This window comes from Thermobia domestica, chromosome 10 (genome assembly GCF_964235325.1).
Source record: "Thermobia domestica chromosome 10, izTheDome1.hap1.1, whole genome shotgun sequence".
Lineage (NCBI taxonomy): Eukaryota > Metazoa > Arthropoda > Insecta > Zygentoma > Lepismatidae > Thermobia > Thermobia domestica.
In genome coordinates, this window is record NC_137463.1 from 266,538,975 (window position 1) to 266,560,936 (window position 21,962).

General features: G+C 35.8%; 1 protein-coding gene across 6 annotated transcripts in view; it reads left to right on the forward strand.

Moving 5' to 3' along the window:
- stumps (DBB domain-containing protein stumps) overlaps positions 1 to 21,962 on the forward strand; it is a 197,867-nt gene that overhangs the window by 126,016 nt on the left and 49,889 nt on the right. For all 6 annotated transcript variants that reach the window (XM_081729528.1, XM_081729527.1, XM_081729529.1 and 3 more), the window contains 4 exons: positions 4,313 to 4,445; positions 6,536 to 6,765; positions 13,258 to 13,427; positions 16,361 to 16,505. In XM_081729528.1, the coding sequence (XP_081585654.1) occupies positions 4,313 to 4,445; positions 6,536 to 6,765; positions 13,258 to 13,427; positions 16,361 to 16,505 (678 nt within the window). The remainder of the gene's footprint in view (positions 1 to 4,312; positions 4,446 to 6,535; positions 6,766 to 13,257; positions 13,428 to 16,360; positions 16,506 to 21,962) is intronic.

The window sequence follows — 21,962 nt, forward strand, 5'->3', positions numbered from 1 at the left end:
ATCCTGTGAACTACTTTTTAAATAATAATTGTATTTAGTTCAAATAATTAAAATAGGTTTAACATACAGTTAATAAAATTAAATAATAATATAAATAGTATTTAAAAAGTAGTTCAGAAGGTTCCAAAACAACATGAAACGTAATCAAATGCAGTTGAGTTCGTTCCTCTAGTCACTGCCTTAACTTAGGTTTTGGTGCTAATGTTGTTCTGGCAATACTGTAATGTTTATGTATGGCGACACTGAAAATTCTTTACGTTCATATTTTATGTTGTAGACAGTGGCGTAACTGAAAGGCCCGCAGGGCCTGTAGTGCGGGGAGGCCCGCAGCGTTTGGGGGCCCACCGCGAAGCAAATCCAAAGAACTATAGGCTACAAAAAGTGATCTGAATACGGAATATCCATTTCCCTGAACGACATTATTTACTTTAGAAAAGAAAAACATGCTCGGGGTGAAAATTCATCCATTTTAACATCATCAATTTAAAAAATCATCTTAGCCCTCGAAGGTTATGAAAATAATTTTTGCCTTTTCCGATTAGTATTAATTTTAATTAATTTTATCATATTCCATGGATGTATTAACCATTGTCTTCTACAGGGACACCATATAGTGGGAAGTTAACGGGCATGGGAAGGGGGGTCCAAAAATAATCCTGCAGGGGAAGCCGACATTTTTACGTTACGCCACTGGTTGTAGAATAACATTATTTATAATTGTGATAAGCTGCATTTCATTATCTCCTTTCACTTATGAAAAATAAGCAAAAGAAAAATAGTAAATTTTGCATTCTTTTAGTAAGTCAGGCTCTAAAGATGATAAGAATATATTTCCCCTTTTCTTCTCAAATTCCCCCCTATTTCGTTGAATGTCCAATTCCTATGACACAACTTATGTGATAAGATTAATTTAGCTATATTAAAGGAAGTGTCAAACCACATTTGTTTTATTCCTATGCTGTTTGCTTCTATTTTTAACTTTTCCTTCACTTCTTTTTTTTTCCTTTTTAAAAAATACAAACAAATACACCCAGCAAAGAACAGGGGAAATTATACTACTTTCAACAGACCCCCTCCACACACAATACGTTTATTTCTCAAAAAACAAGAAATGTATATTGGTCAATCAGTCAGCGGGAGAATTTCTCTGGATTTTTACGTTTTATCGACAGAATCCCATTTTGCTAATTTATCTACGAAATTTCCTTCAAAGTATATACGAACACTGTCCCATATTCTAGTACTGAAACAAGTGTAAAATTGAAGCATGCTAGAAGTTATACGTCACGCCATAGATGACAGCAAATCCTGCAGAGGCTGACATCTGGCGGACGAAATTGAAACCTAACCGGCATAATCGTCGGACGTAAAACTCAGATTTCATATATATATATATATATATATATATATATATATATATATATATATATATATGAAATCTGAGTTTTACGTCCGACGATTATGCCGGTTAGGTTAAAGGAGACGGTGATGATGAGTAATGAATGAAATGGTGGAGTGAAAAAATGAAATCTTTAAGTTTTACGTCCCACGGTTATGCCGGCTAGGCTAAAGGAGACGGTGATGATGAGTGATGAATGAAATGGTGGAATGAAGAAAGTGAGAGGAAACGGGAGAACCCCGAGAAAACCCACGCACACGGTGTTTGTCCACCACAAAGTTCACTTGGCGGGGGCTGGGATCGAACCCGGGACCCCAAGCACCAGAGGTGAACGCTCTACCACTGAGCCACCGCGGCCCCCCGAAATGGTGGAGTGAAGAAAGTGGGAGGAAACGGGAGAACCCCTGGAAAACCCATGCACACAGTGTTTGTCCACCACAAATTTCACTTAGTGTCTTAAAACAAAGTTTACTTCGTATAAAGCCTGGACACTTGGTGTGGACCTAAAATTCAGCTCTCTTTTAGGCGAGATTAGTGTGGTGAAGAACGGCCTATAGACCAAACATGAGGATTGATCTTGTATGCTGGTGTGCCTAAAAAATATTTTAATTTGGTACGGTTTTGGGAACAGAACCGAAATATATTTCGACGTGAAGATTCGGTTCAGAACTGTTTCGAGAAGAGAACCAAGATACATTTATCATACCGGTTTTGTTTACGAAACCGAAAATCGAAATCACGTTAAATTACGTTTTTGAAACAGTTCAATGCGAATAGGTCCCATAGTAATTCTTTCTCAAATTGTTTTAGTAATCCCAGGTAGTGAAGAGTCTTCGTTGAATATTAGAATCAAATATTTGAAATGTATTTTTAGTTGGTGAGTTGGACACTTAAAGAACATTCAGGGAATGTGGGAAAGTTAATATACACGGAATATTCGGGGAATGTTTGCCGTCTGTAGCTTACCAAATGTCACGATACTTTAACAGCGAAGAATGTCCCGGTCCGGTTTCACAGTTTTTTGGCAACTGAAAATCTGTATCCCCACGCCGCAAAGTAGGATGGCACATTATAAATAGATATCATTGTATGTTATGTCGATTCCATGGGAGAAGGGCCCGAACAAAAGGGCAAAGACGAAGAGCACGTGGCTAAAAGGCACTGATTCCAAATGTTTTAGGATGCATGTTGCATCCATGAGGATGAGAGTATTAAGTTGGAAGAATTTTTCATTGTAAGTGGTACAAGCAAACAAGACAATTTTAAATTTTTTGGAGAAAAGGTATATTTGAGTGTCAAAATGGTAAATTTGAGAGGGCCCAAGCCCTGGGGGCAATGACAATATTTGTTTAGTCCGAGTTACTGAATACGTTATCGGTTTTATGGTGTATCTACAAAATTTGAGAACTTTAGTTGGTATGAAAGTGTGTGAAATTCAAGTTCCAAAATTTTAATCTGACAAACAAACAAACAAACAGAAAAGTAGTCCAATAAAAATCATTGTAAAAGAAAATAAAGAATCATTTTCTACGCTTTGACTAGTTAATCCAGCTTCCTACTGTTCTTGAATGGAATCTCAATGTATTTATTACCCTTATCCCATTTAGTTTACATTCTTCTCTCCAAGTTTTCAGTAGAATGTTTGAAACTTGTTGAAATTTAGGCCACTATTTAAAATATTTGCGTTGCCTTGAACGTATATATATATATATATATATATATATATATATATATATATATATATTAGAAAATATAATTTGTTTATCGTTTTTGTGTCAATGCAGTTTCTATTATGTTATGAATTTTCTTGACATAAAACCCTTTGTTAAAAGAATAAGTAAAACGTTTTCATCTATAGAAATTCTATAGAAGTAAACACACGCTAATCAATTACGTTGTGTCTTGTATTATGTAGTGGTATTTACTACCACAATACGACTTTCAATTTTTACGTATGCTTTGATCTCTTGTAAGCCAAGAGTAAACCTGACCCGAATGCCAACGATTCATAAATGGAGATTATATAACTGATTGCAGTTTCTCTCTCTTCTGAACGTCAACGAAACTGAGATTTATAGCTTCGTGTAAATGTATTGTTTTGAAGTATTTTCATTGGTTCGAATTCCATTACGCATTGTCTGTTTTTCTTTTATTATTATTACTACTGCCACTTAGCTTCTTCGTTCGTATGGTTGCTGCTGGATGGAATGCATCAATGCCAGTCTTATAAAAACATTTGGCCTCACAATTCTCCTTGGATTACAGCAACAATTGGGTTACCTTTCAATTTTTACTTTCGAGGTCTATATGATTGAAGCAGTAGCTTTATTTTATATTTTGCCAGGTTGAGGGAGCAAGATGTTCCATCAACCCACGACTCATCGTGACCCACTCTGACCAACGCCCTCCTCTTCACTGAAGAGTTTTTACTTCTAATAAAAGAAGACTGTGAAATTATCACTAATCGGAGTTTAAATTTCTATGGTCAATCGCTTAAACACTGCTCTGTTACGATACCGGGGGATCTGATCTTTACAATATACAATGGTAAAGTGATTGTCATGGGCCATGTTACGATGAATTTCAATTTAATTATCATATACAATTAATTCCTTTTTGAATAAGAGATACTTTTCAGTGGAAAATAGAATGAAATTTCAGTTGTTTCAAACAGGAGAGAATATTTTCCTAAATAAATGTTAAATCGTTTTAAAAATGACCCAAGTGGTCAATATTCTACCATTTGAATTCAAAGATATACGATGCGCAAGAATTTAAGATCCATTCAATTTATAACTTTTTTTTTTCATGCTCTCAGCCTTTTACCTACTATCTCCTGAACCCTGAAAATTTGACATTAGGTCTAAAGCATGGATATTCCTATAATTTGTATTTGTTTTTGTGTTGTTTCAGGAGGCCGCCATATTGACATGGAGGACATCCTAATTGTGTACAGTGGCAGCAGCGAGGAGTCTGAACGATGGGTCAAATACCTTAAATCCTGCTTCTCCCAGATCAGCAAACAGCACAACAGACCGCAATTCAGGTAAAATTAAAGGCTTTACATCTGAAAATTTTTAAAACTTTTTTCTTAAATCTCTTAACGGGGCAGACTACTAAAAATGGTACAAAAGCTAACCATTTTTCTTTTGCCCGTTTTTCGTAAGTGAAAAGAGATCATGAAATGTAACGTACCACAATAATAGATAATGTTATTCTATATCCAAAGTACGATTTGGAAGAAATTTCAGTATTGCTACCCATAGAAATTACAGTGTGAGCAGAATATGAATGACCGAAAAGTCTAGATTAAGGCCGTGACTAGAAAAATGAACTCATCTTTAAGTGATGACTTCTCATGTTGTCTTGGTTCCTTGTTAACTAATTTTTAAATAATATTTGTATTTATTTTGTAATAAACAAAAGTTATTAAAATTTCACTTTCTGATTTCGGTGCCTTAATTGCGCAAACAGCTGCCATGTGGACAGTAGGACTGTTCGAGTGTAGCTTTATTCAAAGCAGTGGCGTACATATAATTTCATAAAGGGGAGGAGTAAATTGAATCGTCCAAACTCGTATTATTTCGGACTTTAGTTGATTGATTTGGAGTTAAGCGTTCCTTTCAGCAACAAGGCTATATGAGACGCAGACTTACAGCTTAATGTAAGATCCGAACCACATGAATACCCACCAGAAATCGAATCCGAGTCTCCTGCACCGAGACGCACAGTTTAACCATATAGCTAAGAAGGAGCTCACGTGATTTTTGTATATGTATTTATTTTTCTATAATATTTTGTTCAAAGGAGTATTCAACCCCAAAATCTCGTGCTTACGCCACTGATTGAAAGTGTTTCATGTGTGTAATGTCTTGGTAAAAAGTCAACAAAACTGCAAGGGATGGCACGAAGTTGATTGCCAGTGTGAACGTCGTTCTGCGAGCAATATGGGCTTAAAGCCCAGCATTTATCACATTTGTACGGATTGCTCATGTTAGGGTTCCCAGCAAACTGTGGTTGCTCATATTGCATATATTCATTAATATTGTCAGATTTGTCTTGTACTCTAAAAAGCTACATTTCACATCATATGACGTGATAGAAACGCATTTGTCGATCAGTCAGCTCCTGCAGTTCGCATCAGGAAGGTGCTCTCTATGCAAACTCGGAATGATGATTGGGAAACTTTTGTGACCAATTGAGAAAATGCAAGTGACCTTCGCCGATAAATGATCAAGAACAAAACCCTCAACGAAACGCTGTATTCAGAGACTGCTGTGTTCTGAAAAATCTTCATCTGACTTATGAAAAGCCAGTACACAAACAGAAAATTGTTTCTTGGTACGCAGTGTAAGGGACACAAATAGTTGGCTCAATTTTCTTTGAATTAATGGCGAGTACAGAAGTGTATCTTGTCACTCCTGAACAATTTTACATCCAACTATAACACCAGTGAAAATGTACAACTGCTTTTTTCCAACACGATGAGGCAACATAGACGAGTCACTAGTACGGGTTCATGAAATATTTTTAGGAGAATGAAAGGTCAGATAGGATTATGGCCATCGCGGTCTCTCGATTTGCCACTTTGGGAAATTTTAACGGAAAAGGGGTACGCCAATAATTTTTATGCCCTGGATGAACTTAAACAAAACATAATGAACAATATCAGCACCATGAATGTTGAAGAACTTCAAACAATATAAATCAATATGATGCTACGCGCCTACAGGGGAGACTGTCATCATTCAACAGTTTTTATATCACACATGGGCGCCCGAAGGGGGGCCCGGTCCTATGGCTCACGAAACCCATTTAAATTTATTAAGATTTTCTTATTACAAATAAAAAAAAAAAATACCAAACGTAGAATAGCAACTATGGAGGTTGTCCCGCTTTGAAAATTTTGTTCGGGCGTCCATGATGGCACACGAGTATGGTACGAAGTTTTATAGTAATAATAGAAAAGGTATGGGTCTTTTTGTGTATGGCAATCCTGTATAAGTTTGTTATAAGTCTTCTGTTCGTTTTCAGCCCAATTATCTTCAGTCTTTAGACTTCCCATGAACACTTCCAACTTCACTCGGTCAGTTGAAATACATTTTAAGATCTTACTCTGTTTGTTTTCTCTTCAAGGATATTATCTTTGGGCGTTGAAGAGGTTGGTAATACAATTCCAGTCAGTTTGGAGGAGAAGATAATCCACGTGAAGCTGCAGATAGTGATTGTGTGCCCGCAGTTTCTGGACTACATCTATCAGAACCCAGGTCCTGGTTCTGCGCTCGGAAGACTGCTTTCTCCAGATCGAGTGCTGGCTATGCTGCTCGGAGTCGAAGAAGCGAACATCAACGAACAACATAGAGCAGGTGAGTGGTCCAAAACTTAACAACTGAAACATGATTTAGATCTAATTTTGAGGTTGTATTTGAGAATTCAATTCAAAATGACTTGTACCGACACCAAGGATTAAGTCTGAACACATGAAACCCTGCCACGACACTGTGGCCATATTTTGCACAATTGAACTTCTAAATCAATTCATCGAAAAGAGTGGTTCAGAGTTACAGATCCCTTTTTTATTTTTAAGGCGAAGTATGGTCTCCACATGTTTAAAGTTTGGTATCTATGTAGTTGAGAGGTAGGTATCTACATTAGTAACAATTAAATTACAAACCTTTGTATAAGCTGTACATTATACAGTACATACGGGGATCCATGACTATTTCTTTTCTTTTTTTTTTTATAAATTGTGAAATGTAAATAATGTCACGGACCCCTACGCACCCGCGGACCACTAATTGGGAAACACTGACCTGAATCATTATAAAAGCATAACGAACGCTGTACTCATGTCCGCAGGTCTCGGATTCGATTCCCGACCGGTGTGCACGCCAATTTTCGCCGTCCACCCAGCGTCATGAGGTAAACTGGGGAGCCACGTGAATAAAAGACGGCTATTAGAGACAGGGCGACGCAGCGCGCTGACCACGTGTTCGTCGTTAGCCTGGACTTAGTTCAGCCGATAGCTAACAGATGGCGTTGGAGAACTTCAGGCCCATAAGGGCTGTTATGCCAGTGGTTGATTAGTTAGTTATAATGAACATAATTTAAACAGCTATTAAAATCTTGAACAGAAAAATATCAAAACCAAATTAATTGCACTTTTTACAACTATATGTATTTCATTTGCAGACTTATCAATCGCTCCCATTTGTTGGGTTTGGGGATTAGTTCAAAGGTTTAAATTCATCTCTAACTGGAAGGTCTGCGCATATAAAAATTACATCTAGTTTTTTATTTCTGCTGAAAATAAAATAAAATTTGAGTCACTTCAGTTCATTCTCCCCTTTGCCTATTAAGAGTCTTCATCCCGGCGAAAATTAAAATGCCGCTAATTTTACAGTAATTATGTGATATCTTCAAATAGATAAAAGATAATCGAAATGTGAAGCAAGAGCGGCCTAGACAATATCATTTTACATGAGATACCGTTATCACGACTCACTTATCTGCTTTCGATTTCGAGCCATTTTGAAAATCGGCATTTATTTTCGCGTTTCTAAACAGCTGAAAACGGAAAGCCGCTAGGTGACTTGTGATAACGGTACCTCACGCAAAATAACATTGTCTAGGGTGGTCTTGTTCCATATTTCAATTATCTTTTATCTATTTGAAGATATCACATAATTACTGTAAAATTAGCGGTATTTTAATTTCGCCGGGATAAAGACTCTTAAGAATCCCTTTCTATCCTATGTGAAGCCACAAAATGTATTGTTTAGCCTTGGATAAATACGTGTGTTGTATTGAAAGAACATATATATTATTCTTCTATTTCATTTTCATCGACATTTTCTACGCAGTTACTTCGTCATTGGTGTGTCACCGTGTTCATTACGAAGTTTATTTGGGTGACTGTTGGAAAATTGGAACTTCTGCAACACATGCTACCGAGCAGGAAGTTTGGGATTTTTTTTTTTTTTTTTTTAATCCGCTTTCGTTCGTTGTGCCAGCCAAGGGAGATTATAATCCAGTTGAACAGATGAAAAAGCCACTTCGTTCTATCTAGGTAAGGTCGATGGGAGGAATCTTCAGGTGGCGGGGGAGGAATTGGGGGGTTTCTATGGAAACTTTTGTCACTGGCAGCTGTTCGTAGCAGCATCCGCAGCACGCGTGGGCGATGCGATGCGATGATCACCTGTCCAAGATAAATACAAAAAAAGAGATCTTTGTCAGGCAGGACACTGTTGACAGTTTTAGCATGCCACAGGGAGGCGACACGTAATGCTTTTATTTTGTTGATATTTCTTCTCTTGTGTGCGTGACTGCAAAGAATCTATGTTTACTAGAGATAAACCGTATCTTTTAAAACCCCATGGAGATAGGAGAGACTTTAATAGAATTTTACAAACGGTTCTGAAATGTGTATTGTCTCAATATTTGGCAGGTGAATTTGACATGAAAATTCATATATATATAGCCGAGCGAAGTAGCGAGCCGTAGCTCAAGGTGGTGGAGCGTTGGCTTTGCATTCGGGAGGTTGCGGGTTCGATTCCCGCTGCCGACCATCCTGATTGGGGTTTTCCAGGGTTTTCCTCAATCTTACCAGGCAAATGCCGGGATGGTACCTACTAAAACAGGCCCTGGCCGATACCTTCCCAAATCCTTTTCATTGTTGTTGTTATTGTTATATATCCAGTATAAAATGGCCTCAGAGCTGTATCTGGTAATTGTTAAATTATATATATATATATATATATATATATATATATATATAACTCTGAACAATAACGTACGCAGAAGTTCGTCAAGGGTTGGGGTTCAAGCTCCTAAGTTTGTATAATTTCAAATGGCACTTGTTGCAGAATCTGAAGACAAAATCAATAAGATGTTAGAAAACTTGAGTTAGGGTTGTGAAGAATAGGGGACGAAAATAACTCTTAGAAATACAAAAGCCATGGTGATTCGAACGAAGCGGTCGGTGTCAAATATAGAAGTAGGAGGGGGGAAAATAGAACAAATCATTAGTTTTTGATACCTGGGTAATATTATTAGTGATGATATGAAGTGTGAACGTAAAATAAAAGCAAGGATAGGAATGGCGAAATAAGTCTTTAGAAAGAAGAAAATACTATTTTGTGGACCTTGAATAAGGAATTGAGAAAAAGATTAATAAAATGTTTTGCGTGGAGTATTGTCCTGTATTGGTCAGAAACATGGACATTACGTAAAATTGAAAAACGATTTTAAGGTTTTGAAATCTGGGTGTGGAGAAGAATGGAGTTAGCTGAAAACAAATGAGAGGGTCTTAGAAATGGTGGAGGAGAAAAGAACAATTTTAGATATTAATAAGAAGAGAAAAAGAAACTGGTTGGAACATTTGTTAAGAAAGAACTGTATCATGAGAAACGTGTTAGAGGGTATGGTGGCAGGGAAAAGAGGGAAAGAAAGAAGCGTGAAGACGAAGAGGTTAGCGGAAGACCATGGAACATGGCAGCTTCTCAGCTGCTGCAAGTGACCTGCCAGTAAGGGCAGAATACCTATGATGATGATGATGTATACATATCTTAACACTAGAAGTCGGCTTGGGGGTCTTTTTTGACCTCAACATGATATGTTTTATTATATTTCTTACACTTTTAGTTCTATTGTTCTGTTTTATTGTGACTTTGCTTTGGAGAGATTTGTGTGTATAATTTTATAATTTTTATTCAAACAAAGCAATAAACTTAGAAATACAAAATGTATGTAAAACTTTGTGTTGGAGTCCCAAAAGATCCCAAGTGGACTTCGCGAAACTTTCAAAAACACAAACACCTTTTATTTTCCTGGAGTTATAAATAAAAGGGTGGGTCTGGAATAGGATATAAAATCAAAAGTATGTCTTCTAATAGAACATTATTTCAGATTTCACAGTAAAATATTTATAGAATCTGTTTCTAACTTAGTATCTATAGAAATTTATTTTGTATTAAATATTGATAATTACGGTATATGGGTTATGCCCATGGATGTCTTACTATTATTTAAAATATTTTAATTAACTCTAAATCAGTGAAATTAATAAATAACCAAATTTAATTGCTGCGAAATTAAGTGTGGATTCGAATTTGACCCCGTGCGGACTTAACGTTACAATATTCGATGCGGACTTCTAGTGCTAATATGGTTAAATTTTAGGCCTATTTATGCATATTTTGCTCAAACGGAGTTAGAACTCAGAACCTCCCTTGTATACGACACTGACTCTGAAAACATTAACGTACTGTGCTATATTTATTCAATAGAGAATTATTTTTATATTTTCTTTGAAATTAAGAGGAATTTTAAAGTTTTTGATTTTACTGATTTTTCTTCTGGACTATTTAAACGTCCCTCACTTCATGAAACATGAATTTTGTTGGGTATAATTTTCAAATACAGATAATAAACATTAGTTTTGTATAAAATAGAAATTCGCTTTGAAGAAGCAACAGACGTTAACTAGAATTGAGGAGGAAATCAGTAAAATTCCATTTCATTTTAAAGAAAACAGAAAAAGAAACACTAATACAAAGTCCGTTCGATAAGTTTTGTACAGATCAGGGAGTAAAAGTGACGGGGAACGCGGGTGGACGTCGTCCCCTCATTTCCAGAAAATGATATGTGGCGTCCCATCACTTTCTAAAATAAATACAATGAGCAAAGATTGATATCGGAACGACGTGCCGTCATGCGTTCCTCTACCTTTTCAGATCCATTTTTACCCCTGGTACAGATGGTTATAATATTGTTATTGGTTGCAACATGATGATGCAATTTCAGGTGAACGTACTTTCATCCTTTAGCTACAAGACCATGTCACTCAATGTAGCCTCCATGTTAACGCATCTCGTCCAACATTTTTTCCATGCTTTGAATGCACTTTGGTAAAATACAGGTGGCTGACTTTTAACACAGTCATTGTTTCCCCACAACAAATGAAGGCTGAGGAACGACTTCCCAACCCATTTTCATGATTTTCTGTTGTATTGTCATGGTTGTGTGAGGTTTGGCATTGGCATGGTGAAGTTTGATTACCTTACCTCGCAGCTCTGGTCTCTTGGTTTGGAGAGTACGTCGAACCTTATCCAGTGACAAATAATAGCGCTTCTCGTTAATTGTAGAGCTATGTTTCAAGATGTCTATGAAAATGGCAGATAGATAGATATAAAATCCTAATTTCAAATGTCTGGCTGCTCAGCTTAATGCCTTCGTGGCTTCGTGCCAAGGGTTTTAGAGATTTAATCGGGCAGAATAGTCTTCTTGTGACAGGGTAAATCTACTGTTTTTGGGTGCGTGAAAGCGATTTAGGTACGTTTCAGGTATTTAAAAATTCATTCATTAGTTTAGCGGTTTTCATGAAATGGGTTGAATGTTGAACTTCCGGATGCGAGAAAGCGATTTAGGTGCATTTTAACTATGAAAATACCCATTTAGGAAAACCTTAGATTTTTTTTTTTTTTTTTTTTTTAGGTAATTTGTAATTCTTCACTCAATCAGCTATTGCATCAAGACTATCTACTCTAGGGTCATGGTTCGACCCTCATTTTGTTTGGAATAAAGCAGTTTCCAATTGTACCACTCAATTTTTCCCTATTATGTACTTGAGGCGGGAAATTTACGCCCAAAGTGATAAAAGAGGAATTTTTTAAAAAAAAATCCTCGTTTGTCGCGAATTTCCCTTCTCAGGTACATGATACGGACATGCGAATTGAACCCCAAAAATGGCTTTATTGTGAATAGAATGAGGTACCAAGAATGGTACTAAGAAAAATAGTCTTGATGTTCTAGCCGATATACCAATTTTCCCTAACCATTTTTGGATAATATATTTTCAGTCAATTTTTATCCAATCAATTTTAACATCAATACTATTCATCGTAGGACCATGAATGGTACTTCGTTCTCTTAGGAATGAAGCATCTTTTGTAACGGCACCACTCCCATGTCAGTATCATGTACCTGAAGAGTAAAAGTCCCTAGAAAGGGTTTTTTTTTCTGAGAAAATCCCTTTTTTCAAAGTTTGCGCCTTTCTGGGCGCTCCCTGTATCACTCGAATCTCAAAATCACCTGAAAAATAGTACGTAATGTATGTAATATCTGTAGAAAATTTCATTCTTATATATTGAAAACTGAGGGTGGGAAAAATATTTACGTATTTGTGAAGAAAATCCCATGTTCTTTTTATCATAGGAAAAATGAAAAAAAATGGAATTTTTTTGTCACATCCTTATTTATTCTAGGATCATGATTAGAACCTCGTTTTGTTCGGCGTAGTGCTAGGTTTACAACAGTACCACCTATGTATCATGTACCTATGATGTACCTGAGGAGAAATTACCGAAAAAGGAATTTTTTTCCTGAAATGATAATTTTTTCCCACTTTGGGCGGGATTATCGCCCCTTAGGTACTAATAGGGACACGTTTAGTTGGAAATACTGCTTCATTCGGAACAAAATGAGGGTCGAACTATGATGCTAGGGTAAATAGGGATGTGTCACGAATTTTTTGAATAAAACTAAAAATTAACCCTCATTCTTTCTTTAGTCAAAGTTTGTGACATCACTGCCCCCAGGTATCGCACGCGTAACCGCAAAATGCACATGAAACATATTCTTTTGATGATTCAACACTTGAATGAATGCAAATAAACTTGGTGTGAAAATCTTTACTAAAGATTTGTAAAGCAAATTCCAAAGGTCAACCCCATGGTATATACAAATTTCGATTGCGAGAAAGCAATTTGACTAGATTACCCTGTCCTCCAAATATTGAATGTAATCCATGATACTGGTACTCTTAGAAGATTAATTTGATTGTGTATTATATTTTTCAGCCTTGTTTTCGTATCAACAATGGCGTCGTATGTCAGCGAAGGACCAAGACGAGAGTTTTGTCCAGGACTTCCTTCGAACGGCAATGAATACAATGGCCAAAGTGTGGCAGGAACAAACAGCGAAAGGGGACAAAGCCCAATTCTCCTTGTTACCAAAGAAAGTCAAAGAAGTACGTATACTTTATTTATTATTATTATATTATTTGGAAATATCAGCAACATATGTCGTATAATGAAAAGTAAAGTTCCAGTACGCTACTTTGAGGGACTCTTTTTCCTAACTTAACGTGATCCTAATGTTAAAAAAAAAAAAATCTGTTTGTGGTTTTGTTTGAAATGTTAAAACCGTTACAATTGCTAAGCATGTTATAACACAACAGTGAACAATTTTATCTCAGGTTGGGTTACATATGTGTATGAGATGACTATTTTAAATTCCAAACCTCAAATCTTATACAGTAAGATCTTCTGAAACCGGCACCAAATTAATCAGCAATACCAAAACAACGGCATTTTAGTATTCTTTGTCAATTCATCTCTTGCAGGCAGTCAAATTCAAAACGAACGCTTCACATAATAGCTTACTCTAACAGTATGCAGCTCATTGGGATATGGTCCGTGGCCAGAACTCGCACCAACAAACTTCATTCACAAATGCTGTTTATAGTTCAGTATATACTCCTATATACTGAGTTTACATAAAGACATTTTAAAGCTTCGTTCACGTGGTGCTGGTATGGCTACTTCCGCAAAGTACAAGAGAAATGTTCTCACGCTTAAGTTAAAACTTGAATTCCTGGGGAAAATGGAAAGAGAAACCAGCAATTCGAAATGGATGGAGGAGTATCATGAAATATTATACATATAATGTATATAGTGTATATCCAATTATCTGGCAAAAACTTGTATCCGGAAATGGCTAAAGCTCGTTGTTGCCGGTTACGAGAGATCTTACTTATGGTCTATTGTTTTTTATAATGTAGTCTTAAGTAAAACTAACAATATTTTGTTTGTGTGTCGTTGAACCTGTAAACTTCTTTCTAAGCTATAAAGTAAATTAGTTATATAAATTATGAAAGGGATACGTAATTAGGCTCTACACACATACTTAGTGATTATACAGGGTGTATCATTAGTTTGATACGCCCTTGAAACTTTAAACTACGTAATTGACAAAGAGGCTGAAATTTTGTACTGTGGTGCATATATTGTATCGACAAATGGAAATTGTTTGACATACATCACAATTCAACTAGATTAACTGCTAAGTATTTCAAGAACAGCGAAGTAACGTGGAAAATAATTGCCTACTGCGAAGTAACGTGGAGAATGATTGCCTAAGATAGATTTTGTGGAGAAGAGCTGAAGAAGAGATGCTCATAGTTGGGTTTTCAGGTGTAAGTTTCACCTATGAGTTTTTTTTTTTTTTTTTTTTTTTCGGGAGAGCAGGTAAGATTTTTCGTTGAAAATGGCAAATCTAATTTTAATTGTCACAATAATGCTTTTAAGAACGGAAAAGTTCCGAAAAATCTACAAAGCAATTTATCTTGGCTTTGTTACAGCCAACTCCTGAAGCAAGTTATCTTGGTTTTGTTACGACCAACTCCTGAAGCAAGTTATCTTGGCTTTGTTACGACCAACTCCTGAAACAAGTTTTCTTAGCTTTGTTACGACCAACCCCTGAAATAAGTTATCTTGGTTTTGTTACGACCAACTCCTGAAGCAAGTTATCTTGGTTTTGTTACGACCAACTCCTGAAACAAGTTCTCTTAACTTTGTTACAACCAACCCCTGAAATAAGTTATCTTGGTTTTGTTACAACCAACTCCTGAAGCAAATTATCTTGGCTTTGTTAAGACCAACTCCTTTCTCCTCTACTACATTTTTTGGGGGAGGTAATTGCGCCCTAACACTTGCAGGAGGGGAAAGATTCGCATCTTTGAACTGGAGATATTCATTAAGCAGTAACAATCATTAATATTAAAGTTGTGTACTGTGCGCCAAAATGGCTTTAAGTCCTAAAAATACGTGATCTATTGTCACTCCCCATCAAGTAGCAAGTGGACGAACAATGCAGGGTGCAATACATGTTGCACGAAGAGAGATTTAACCTAAGTAAATAGCAGCGGCAGTTAGCCACAATGTTCATCGTTTGAGGGAAATTTCCCTAATGTAGGGAAATTTCATTGGTAAATTTAAAAAAAGGGAAGTTTTTCGTTAAAACGTGAAAATCTAGTAGAATTCTCTCACTGATTGATTGAACAATATAAATGCTTACATTTTTATTTGTACTTCAGAAATGAACCAATACAATAGGAATAGTTTGTATTCAAAGTAGCATAATTTGTACCCATTGCTGGTTGGTGCATTTGTGTTTCTATATTTTGTAAGAAAAAAGTGAAGCAAAAGTAAAAAACAATAGAAGCAAAAAGCAAATAAATAAAATGTGGTTGGTACCTCCTTTAATGTAGCTAAATTAACCTTATCACATAACCTATGTCACAAGAATTGGACACTGAACAAACTAGGAAAAATTTGATAAGAAAAGGGAAAATTTTGTTAAGAAAATCTACGAACACTGGTTAGCCATCAATGGGACACAGTTATTATGTTGGAACACTGTTTCTCCTCCAGAAAATTATTCAGCAGTTAGTAGGTGCTTGTACTCGATTATATGCGTGTTCTCATTAAATTTAGCTACGGATATATATATATACACGGATATATACACGGATATATATACGGATATATATATACAGAAATCGAATTTCTCATCCTTAACTATTCTTCCTGTTTGCAGTCATTATTATTTTCAGTGCTGGTTTTGAAGTAGGCATTCGTTTAGGCCTGAAGAAGAAAATTTTCTGGACGTTGGTTATGAGAGAATTTTTGTGAATTTAATTGGAACACAGAAATCAATGTATGGAGTTAAACTCAAAAATAACGAAAGCGCTTACTAGGTATTTTCTTCCTTTCTTTTTAATTACGTAATGTTACGAGAGGCGTCCCGCAAGGTAGCGTATTGGTGCCTTTACTTTCATACAAGTTAATTTTTAAGACTCTAGATTACACGTATTGAGACCGTATAACTTCTTTCTTTTAGGGGCAGAATAAAGTGATCGTCCTGCTAGCTGAACCAATAGAACGAGAGGATAGAATCAAAATTACAATTGATATAAATGGTGAAATGTTGGATGTGACAACTTTAAAAAGAAGAAATCCTTACACTCTGCATTTCACCCTTCCAGGTATTATTAAATTATTATTTTGTTACAAATGCTCGCAGTATTCAAAATGTAAATATGTCTAATCAATTTAACTCAACCTATATACCTAGGTATATATATATATATATATATATATATATATATATATATATATATATAGATAGATAGATAGATAGATAGATAGATATAGATATAGATAGATACATTCGTGGGACACAATTGCAACTCTCTGCATCCTAAATAACATTCGTGGTTGAAGACCCTTATGTTAAGGAGTGCGATTTAAGTTAAGGTTACTGGCAGAAAGCATGCATAAAACGAAAATCACTCGTTCGATCTCAATGAAAGTTTCACCCTTTGCTTGTCATAGTATCTCACGAGTGTATGCTAAGTGTGAGCGCGTAAACGTAAACGGGAACTGAATGACAGCCGAAAAGGGCAAGGCTGTCCGCGAGAGGCTTATCCAATTCTACGAGAACCAGTGGACATGTGATTTTACGGCTGCTTTAAACCATTTTAAATGTGAATATCCTTATAGTACAGTGCATAGAATGTTGAAAAATTATGTGGAGACTGGTGAAGCATCACGAAAGAAGAAATCTGGTTGCTCAATTTCAAAATGTACACAAAAAATGAAAAGTTCGATTAGACGAGAACTCTTGAAGAACCCTAACTTGTCAAACCGTTTTTTAGGACGAAAATATCAAATGTCTGAATTCAGTGTAGGGAAGATCAAGAAAGAATACGGATTCAAGGTTAAAATATGTAAAAGTGCACCATATTATACAGACGAACAGAAGAAGTGCGCTAAGATCAACTGCCGCACACTCTCCAACAAGAAGTTCGCGAACAAGATTGTCATCATTGATGATGAAACCTACTATTACCAAAACTTAGCGTTCGCACATGTTTCCAAGTATGTATCGTACATTGGTAAACATCAAGTTAATCCTAGCAAGTTCGTGAAACCTAAAGACAGGTATACGAAAAAGTTCTTGATCTGGCAAGCGATCGCGGCAAACGGTAAAGTTTCGTCTGCTCTTGTTCGAAGTGGGACAATCAACGGTAGCCAGTATTTAGAGTATATGAAAAGGTTTTGTCTCTATGGATACAAAAAGAGTACACCGGACTTGACACTGTGTTTAGGCTCGATGTGGCATCCTCGCATTATGTGAAAAAAGTGCGAGACGCGTTTACTGATGCTGGTATGGGGTTTGTCGGTAAAAACGAGAATACGCCAGAACTTCCTCACGCTAGAAACATTGAGCATTTTTGGGCTGTAGTTAAACACGAAATGGTTAAAAAGCTTACTTTCATCAAGGATGTGAAAGATATGCAAAACAAAGTGGTCGGAAATATCAAAAGAAGTGGCAAAAAGTAGTGGACAAGCGCTTTTCCAGAAGTTCCTGTTCAAGCTTCGAGAAATCGGCCGCAAGGGTGTCTACAGCGGCAAATAGTAAACTACTTCTTTTCTCAGATATTGCTTGTTTATTATTTTAAAATGTGTTGTGATTTCTCAAGAAATAAAAAAGTTATTACAAAAATTCAAAGTTCCCTTAACTTAAATCGCACTCCTTATGAGTGGAGCTACGAATTTTAGATGCTGCACCTTTACTTATTTTCTATTAAAATGACCAAATTAGTTTCTCTTGCAAACAGAACATTAAATAATTATTCTTAACGGTGTTTTGGTTGCGCCTTTTTCCACTTTTTTTTTCAATACAAGCATCTTTCTGCACCTTATGTCTATATCCCATCTTCTTTTTGGACCTTTTAAAGTTTTTTTTTTTTGGGGGGGGGGTTCCTTTGCCACATTTTCTTCCGATGATAATTGAAGAAGGAACATCGAACGTGTGCGGCATCATACTACTTTCGCTTCGGTGCAATCCTATCTACCTAGGTAATAGGAAATAAAGAGAGGTAGAAACATAAAACTGACCAATCACAGCTATCACCAATCGGTATTGTTGGGTGTTTATTCATATGCAAATATTTTCTTGGTCACCGGAGGCGCACCCTCACTGAAAAAAAAAAAAAGAAGATTGAAATGTTAAATGTTATGTGTTTTAACAGTTCTCTTATCTTGTGATCCAATAACTTTGTGTTTTGGGACTTGTTTTAAGCATACTTTTTAAATATATAAGTACTTATGATGTAATTAGTTTTGGCACTGTTGTTATGAATATTTATGTTTGAAATTTGCACCCTTCTTTTTTTTTAAAAAAAAAATGCACCTTTTTTTGAATCGTTTTCACCAAAGTGTTGCACCTAAAATCCCTAGCTCTACTTACATGTATGAGATTCTTCCACACACACACACACACACACACCTCTTCCAAAAATATTGGTTTACAGTAAAGTTATTTGAAAGACGTTAAGTATTGAGCTTAATCTATTAGCAACTTTGTAATCCAATTTAAGTTCTGTGCTAGTTTTTCCATGTCTGAAGTTGTTCAGCCAATATACTATTAAAAAGCAAAAATTGATTCACTAGTTCGAGTAATAGAGCAGTTAGATGGTACAAAATTGGCAGTAAAAAAGATAAAAAGCTGTTTTGTTAATACGCAAAATATTGTAAAAAAAAAAAAAAAAAAAAAAAAAAAAAAAAAAAGCTATTAGAAAAACATGGAAGAAAAAGGAAATTGCCAAATGAAAAATACTTCTATTCCAATTATCTTAAAAGAACACATTAACTTTTATTTGAAGATATCACTTACCAAAAAAGCTATTATTAGAACGGAGTATCAATGCAAGAGAATATGGCTGGTAAAAGCTTTTAGGAAATAAGAAAATCTTATCTGAAGCATACAGACAGAAAAAAATCAATGTCCATTATCTACGCAGGACAAAAATATTTTCTTTTTCTTTCAAGGATTCGAAGGAATATCGGATTGAAGAAAAAGGGGAAAAGGAATCTTACACAAAGGGACAGGAAGAAAGGATTTTAGACCCTATGAGAAGTTCAAAGAACTCGTATTACGTGTAATATGAAGACTCTTTTCTCTTGGGTTGTTCATTTTCTTTGTTTGTTCTTGGGAGTCAAAATAGCTCCAGTTCTTCTGCTTAGGCTTCAGTAGACTAGAAATAATTTGTAACTACCCTTTTTCCATTAGAAAAAAAAAGAAAAGAAAAACGAAGATTTGTAGTCAGTTTCACGGAAATGAAATACATTATTTATATGAGGGTATATGAAAAAGTAAAAACCTAATCTTTTTCTTCTTAAAGGATTGGATTGGATTGTAGTTAAGCAACAGTGTAGTCCAGTTTACCGTGGCCATAAACCTACAGGTTAACGTGGAATTCGAACCACGTGAGCTCTTATCTGGAATCGAACCCGAGTATCTTATAACAAAGCCGAATACACTAACGATATAGCCACGAAGGAGCTCTTATTTGCACCCGTGCGTAAGCATTCAAGAGCTTATATTTGTACTTTATTTCTTGGTAACTACTGACCGGTTCTGAACGAAATTTGGTGGACAAGTAGCTCATCATCTCAGGAATAAAGATCAATGTACAGGGTGTTTCAAAATAAATATCGAGGTTTTAAGGCTTTGTATATTTATTACAATTAACTTACAGTACAATTATAAATAATATATCAAATGAAAGAGCAACTCTTGTAGTCTTGTACGCACGCATGCGCATGGACTGTTTCTTCTGTCTGCCGTTAGAAAGCGCTAGTAGCAAAGATGGCGACTAGTGAGCAGAAAGTTTTTTGTGAGCAGAAAGTTTTTTAAAGACTGAATCTTTAGTTACAGTGTAACGTGCTTTCCGTCTTAAGCTCAATTGAAAGCCACAAGTGATAATAACTTCCGTAGATGGTGTCATCTGTTTGAAAACATCGACTGTCTGTGCAAAGGAAAGAGTACGGAACGACCAAGGGTGGCACGAGAACGTGTTAAACGAGTGAAGGAGTCTTTCACGCATAGCCCCAAGAAATCGATTCGGAAGGCTAGTCATGAATTAGCAATTCCAGTGACGTCTGTGTGGAGAATTTAAGGAAGAGGATTGAAGTAGTTGTTCCAACAATTACTCCAAACACACTGATCAAGGTTTGGACAATGTGTGCCGTAGGATGTATGGTGCTCACATTGAACCCTTGTAGCAAAAATTGTTTGAATTGCTCTTGCATTTCATGTATTATTTATAAATATACGTTAAATGTAATAAATAGTACAAAGCCTTAAAATTCTGATATTTATTTTGAAACACCCTGTATTTGGTGACCGTGTTCGGCCAAGACAGGCTCGGCAGGGCAACAGAGGATAGGTTCGGCTTGTTTCACAGTTTTGCGCGCCGGGAGCTTCTGAGTTCTACGTTTTTTTAAAATACTAAAGTATAATCTCATCTGTGTACAATGACACTAGCAGCGATAAAAAGTAGTATCTCCATATAATGGATATTTATGAACATAATTTCAGTGATTCTCAGTTCGATTTCCGATTGCAGTCCCGTGAAATGGAATGAATATTTAACTTGACTCTTCATTGCATAAATTATTACTTGAGGTCAGCAAATGTTCTTTCTAAGATACAATTACCAGCTCAAACTTAAAAATAATACCAGTATTGTATTCTTATTTATTTGAAATCTTACTTTCTACATAAGATCTAAAGAAAATTATATATAGTTAACGGTAAATTGAAATTTCTAGTTTTGTGTTCTACGTTTATGCACTATAGGCTAAGGGAGACGGGTGATTAATGAAAGAGAATGACTGTGATAGAATTAGTTCCCTGAGAATGTGGGGAGAAACTGGAGATCGTGAAGAAAACACTCGGACACCATATTGTCCACCACAAACTTACATGGTTTCGGATCGAACTTGTTACCCCCTCATACCAGAGATGAGCCCGTTTCCACTTATCTACCGAGCTCCTTAATTAACGACAATATTCGCAATTATGGCACAAGAGTTGTGTATGATTTTCATTCATATGCACACAAAAAGCAGGTATGAATAAAATGGAGCACTCTTTGCAGGAAAACTTGCTAGTTAATTAACTAGCAAAGAATTTTAAAACTGTAAAGGAAAAGATAGATAAAAAAAGGAAAGAAGTACAATATATATTTAGAAGAAAACTGTTCCTATGCAGTTAATTATACAAAGAAAACACTTATAAAAGATCTTAATAGGGAAAAATAGTGTATAAAAGATTATTATTTAAGATTGCTTAAAATTTTTCGCCACACATGTATGTAGTGCAGAACATGTAAGCACCATTAATGGATGCTCTAATACAACTATTCCTTCTCTCAGTGTATCTATTTCTTCTTCTTCTTTAACTGCTCATGAAGTAGGACTCCTAATCGTGCAGTAGCTTAATGGTAATTTACAAAGAGCCTTCGTGGAAGTCAAGTGAAAGAAGAAAGCATCAATAATATTAGGAACAGAAATAATCTGTTCAATCATTTTATCTTAACACAAGGGGTATTTGACTACATTGTGCCAAAGCCTGAAACTCTTCAACTAGC